Source organism: Zea mays, chromosome 4 (assembly GCF_902167145.1).
Source record: "Zea mays cultivar B73 chromosome 4, Zm-B73-REFERENCE-NAM-5.0, whole genome shotgun sequence".
NCBI classification, from domain to species: domain Eukaryota; kingdom Viridiplantae; phylum Streptophyta; class Magnoliopsida; order Poales; family Poaceae; genus Zea; species Zea mays.
In genome coordinates, this window is record NC_050099.1 from 140,412,881 (window position 1) to 140,418,564 (window position 5,684).

General features: G+C 46.4%; 1 protein-coding gene across 1 annotated transcript; it reads left to right on the top strand.

Annotated features, from left to right (window-relative positions):
* The first annotated feature begins 1,923 nt into the window (after positions 1-1,923).
* On the top strand, positions 1,924-2,670 carry LOC103655549 (small glutamine-rich tetratricopeptide repeat-containing protein 2). The gene has a single exon (XM_008682279.4). The coding sequence runs from the start codon at positions 1,924-1,926 to the stop codon at positions 2,521-2,523; it is 600 nt and encodes a 199-aa protein (XP_008680501.1). The 3' UTR covers positions 2,524-2,670.
* Positions 2,671-5,684: the final 3,014 nt, after the last annotated feature.

The following is a 5,684-nucleotide window of genomic DNA, read 5'->3' on the forward strand; positions in this document are numbered from 1 at the left end:
GCTTTCCTTGGGATTGCCCCCCATTTCAGCTTGTGGAAGAACTTGTACCATGGCAAGCCCGACATGAGGGATAAGAGGCATCAGGTAGTTGGGGGAGCAAGCCTAAAACTTCGTCGTGGTCATAAAGTGGCATTTACGAATGGTTCACTTTGGAAAATCATTACAACTCTCTTCTTACTCAGTCGGGGAGACAACCAAATGTGGAATTAGCAAGTTGGGTAGAAGGACCAATCGACCTAATTCTATCGAGGTCACTGCGCTGCTGGTCGAGATTGCCAATCTGAAGGGGGGGTCTTATAGCTCATACTTTAGTGATTGACTTCGTGTTCTAGAACATCCAACTGCTGAAAGACCGAGTTTATCCTACTTATTTGTACACTGAAGTCAAAGATCCCGCCCGAGTGTCAGACAGGGAAATCACAGAAGAGGATGTGTTGCTTCGAGTGGGCATGATGCTAAGAGGAGACATATTCAATAAGTATGCTCCTTAGGCCTATTCTACGTGGAATCCTCCTCCCGCTGTAAGCGCATGTGGGAGATAGATATCCCATGGGTCCTTATGAGTACGAAAATGTTCCATGGGTTGCTTGATGGGCCCCCGACGGTTTTCCTAGCAAGGCATACCGTTGGGGTGCAACCAGGCTGAGCGAGTTCAACCAAGGAAGATGAAGACTGAAACAGCCGAGTTATGTGCGGCTAACGCAGAAGGAGCGTTGATGCCTCGCGCGTGCAGATTGCATGTACCTGAAGAGCTAGATACTCGGGAGATAACTCAGATGAAAAGTGACCAAACTACGGATAGGCAGGAGCACCTGCTGCGTTAAAGATAGACTCAGATAGAGTTAGATAGACTTCACGACTTGTAAAGGGATATCCCTCCTGTCATCTATATAAGGCTGAGGGGGTACCCCTACAAAAGGATCTTGTATCATCCCATCTTATACCTCGTCATCTCCCTCATAGCAACCACGCCATCATTAGATTGATAGGATAACTCATTCATCACCACCCATATTTTATCTGTAACTTGTGAACACCATCAATACTCAATACTGAGCATCAACAGGACGTAAGGTATTACGCATTCTAGCGGCCCGAACCTGTATAAACTCTCTTGTGTTTCGACGTGCTTCCGCACGTTCTACCAAGTCGCGATCAACGATGTCACCCTGCCCAAAAACATCACGTGGGATACCATGTGGTGCACAGTCAGGTCATAAACACCGAAGAGAAAGTAGAGATGTAAATGGTATAAATATTATCTATTTTTATTCGAATTCGATTTGCCTAAGAGGGACGAGTCCGGTTATATTCGTATCTATATACTAAAAGTTGGATATTTAGGATGTTAATATTTATTTAAATATTATCTGATATAACTTGATAATATCTGTATCTGGTTTAAATTCAAAGAGAAAATATCGAAGCAAATATGGTACAAACACTATCCGTCCGATCCGGTTACACCTCCACGTGAAAGTCTCACGCTGTTTACCTATGAATTTATGCAGAAGCACGTAAAAACGTTATGTTATTTACAGAACATGAATGCACAATTCACCTGCTTCCATTGCAGATTAACAATAGAACTTGATAAGGACATCATCTCTACTAACTATTAAGAACCAAGTGTAGACTGCCCCCGCCGAACCGCCTCCCGCCCGCCAAACCGCTCGCACGCCGCAATCCCGTAAATCCCGCTGCGGCCGCCGCAGCTGCCGCGAACCGCCCGCCCGACGCATACCGCACGCTCACCCTGCGCGACCCGTAGAACCCGCAGTCGCTCCCGAACCAGCCCGACCACACGCCCGCAGCCGCCCCCGAACCATTGTCGCCGCCATGCCGCCCGCTCCTCCCCGGATCTCCTCGCCATTGCCGCCGCCATGCCCGGATTCGTGCCCTACTCGCCCAGATCCGACCGCGATGCCTAGATCTGTGACCCGATCGACGGGTGCGGCGCGCTGTCCACACTCTCCCACCCGCCGTGCGTGCGTTCAACTCCCCCGGTCCCAGGTGGATCACACGTCCGTCCCTGGAAGCGCCGCGGTGTTCGACCACGGGGGCACGGCGGCGCGAGGCGCGCAGCTACTGGAGCACCTCCTCGGCCCCACGGAATTCGATGCGGCCGTAGGGCTCACCGCGCTGGCCACGAGGGAGAAGGCGGAGGCTGCCCTCGAGAAGGGAAACACGAACGAAGCGGAAGCCCTTCTCACCGAGGTTATTGGGTTCAATGCTTGTGGTGGTCTGCATTTGGTGCACATGAGCAGGTCTAAGGCGAGATTGGAAATGGGGGATATCCCTGGTGCACTTGGGGATGCTGAGGAAGCAATAAGAATAGCTCCCAGATTTCCTCAGGCTCACTTATTGCGAGGCGACGCACTTTTTGCAATGGGTGAATATTCTGTTGCAGAAGATGCCTATGCAGATGCCTTGGATCTTGATCCATCTATTCGCCGGTCCAAGTCTTTCAGGGCTCGCTTGGAAAGGCTACGAGAGAAGCTTGTTAGTGCCAATAATCCGTAGTTCACTTTGAAGCTCTCTCTCCATCAGAAGTTCCATCCACAAGTAATGTAGATATGTTCTTGGTGAAGGTATTAATGCTCACACACTTTGCAAGCCACGTCAGAAATTGATTGTTGCCACAGCTTGGAGGATCCAGCAGTTCATATGAATGGCTTCTGGAATTTTTTCATGACTACTTGCACATCTTCATAAGACAAAGCAAATTCATAATGGGCAAATATACATGGCATGATGTTGCTTGGGGACAAGCAACGTTTTGGCGGGGCGGTAGTGTAACACATGGCTTGTTTCTGGCCTGGTCTCACATGGCCCAACCCACGGCCCAACTCGGAAGATGGGTACAAGAGCAGCATCAGAAAAATGAGGAAGCAGAAAAGAAAAGAATCAGATCTTATTCCCTTCTGTCGCCGTCTTCCGTACGAAGGCGCGATTCAGCTCGCCAACGCTGAACGGCGGCGGCCCTGCGGTGCGCTCATGTCCAGGTGGTGGCTCACCGGAGGCTACGGGCCATCACATGCGAGGGGGCGCAGGATGTCGTGGTTGGGTTCAGACGCGCGGATGCGACGGGACGGGCGACGGGATCGGCTCGACCGCCATTCGCCCCGGGCGGCGCGCCAACGGACACCGAGCGCGTGTAGCGTGACGTACTGTCTGTGCCGCGAGTGGCCGCAGTGCGGCCACGCAGGGCCTCAGTGTGGTACACAGTACGTCAGGACGAAGACGATTGATTGTGGGTGATGCCGCTTTGAGATTTTCGACCCGTCTGTTCTTCAGCCGATGGAGGCCAGCAATTTATGTTTCGTGTGCAGGAAATGGGGGCGATAGCTAGGCTCAGCCGGGACGTACACATGGAGGTGGATGAAGAGCTGCCTGCTGATCTTACCGGTGGCTCAAAGCAGGCAGCCACCACGACGCCCTTCTACCTCGCCTTAGATCACACAGCTTCCGCCACGTCGTCTCCACCGCCGGCGGAGGCGCCGCCGCTGTCGTGTGCTGCCAACAGCGAGAGGGGATCCGAAATAATCAAGGTGAAGATCATGTCCCACCCACTCTATCCGGCTGTCTTGAGAGCCTTCATGGGGCTCATGGCTCCCAAATGAATTCAGAGAAAAAAATAATTTCCTCTATATTGGGTGATGCTTAAACAGTGCATCACTTTGCTTGAGTCGTTAATAATGGCTTCATGTTTATTCATAGATCTTTGGGGATCCTGACGTGGTAGATATTGTGTTCACCTGTGGTGCTGATATTTTGGCTATGGTACTAAATGTAACCCATCAAGTAGTTTTAACCCGTAATTCTGCCACATTTAAGGGTCACATTCTTTATGCTCAGGATGTATGCTGCATATACTGATATAATGCTTCTTTTATAACCTACTTCTAATTAGTCAATGGCAATGCATTCATAAAACAGGAATTGGCAATGTTACCATATTGAAAGACCAATTGTGTAGGCATGGTGCACTGCACATTGATCTTTCTTCTTCTGTAGTGTGATGTGACTTGTGATTGCTTTGCCAATGCAACCTACATGGAGGTAAGAAATCCAATTTGGTGTTTAGCTTGTCCAATTCGGTTATATATTGTTAAACAACAGTGCCTTGACCGCCTTAAATTCACATGTTTTCCTGTCAAACAGATAATGATAACCCAACAACGTCAAGATCTAAGAATGAACATCCATGTGCTACTCAAACTCGATGTGATGCTCCTTATAAGCATTGACCATACTCTGTCTTGATCATTTACTAAAAAGTTCTCACTTCAGAGAAACATCTGAACTTCAAACTTGTGGAATTGTGTGTGTCTTCTATGGAACAGAAATATCTTGATAGTTTCGATGGTAGCAGGAATTCTGGTTTGCTTCAAAGATGCAGATGAACCAGGAAAGGACAACATGTCGAGGCAGGACGACAAATGGTGGCTCCTAACTCAGAGTCCCTCCTAATGATCTCTTAGATGCAGATAATAAATGGCTTCAAAACCATGAGGACTTTATTGCCTAAGTGATGAAATTTATGTCTACCATTTAATGGTCTCTCAGATGTTGTCAATCCTATTGCTGTTTTGACTAATTATATGCTTGCATTGTTTCAGCGGGAAGGGAGAAGAACCTCAAGTTCATTGCGCAGGTCCCAGCAGATTTCGACAGAGGATAACATAGTTGTGGTATTACTAATGAACATAGTTGAGGTTAGGGCTACAACATAGTGAATTCTGAATTAGCATGGGCTTCTCCTAGGAAAGATTTAATGATGTTTTCGTGTCTCCTTTTGTTGTATACATTGTCCATGTGAGTGAATATGAATATCACAATTCTTGTAGTTAGAGTATCGACTTTCTATCAATTGTAGTATCTTTGTTAAGGAGAAACAATGAACATAACTGCATGATAGTTGACTGCATAGATTGACAACACTTTTTATGCAAAACGATGATGGACCTGAAGCACTAAAACATTGCCCATTTTTGTTTCCGCAGATTGCAACAGTGATTAGAGTCGACTGCCTTGGGTTTGAAGTGCCAGTGTGCGCAGAACTCCAGTGCATATCTCAAGATTTCCTTTTCCTAAAAGGTTTGTCACACTTGTGATTTCATTTATGAGCCTACATTTTATTTATGAGACTATTAATCTAAGTATTTTCAAGTACAATGCAATTTTCATATATGATTCCACCAAATGGAAATTGCACTGTACTTGAAAATAATATAGATAGTCAAAGCAATATGCATTCCTATGAATTAGCTCATCAAGTTGATTAGAAGATGCTATGATTAAATGAGAGGAAGTTTTAAATTCTAGGATGAGCTGTCTTCAAGTGTAATTATGTTTCTACGTGCAGCCATACCATTTTGCATCATATTTATAAGTTGAAATTAACTTGACCAATGTCATCAGCTTCCTTATTATCTATATCAGGTCTATAGATGAACTAGAGTTTTTAAGTGTTCGATAAATGGGTGACATCACATTACTATTTCTAGGTACAATGTTTCACCATTTTAGTCCTTAGATAAGCTCAACATTGTTTCTTTGTAAAACTTTCAGGTTAATATGTACTTAACAATTGTGGAGAGTTGTCGTTTTCTCTCTTGTTGCTGCCCAATTTGTTTTGTCAGCTATTGCTATTGTAGCAACAACAGTCACAACAAGAGGCC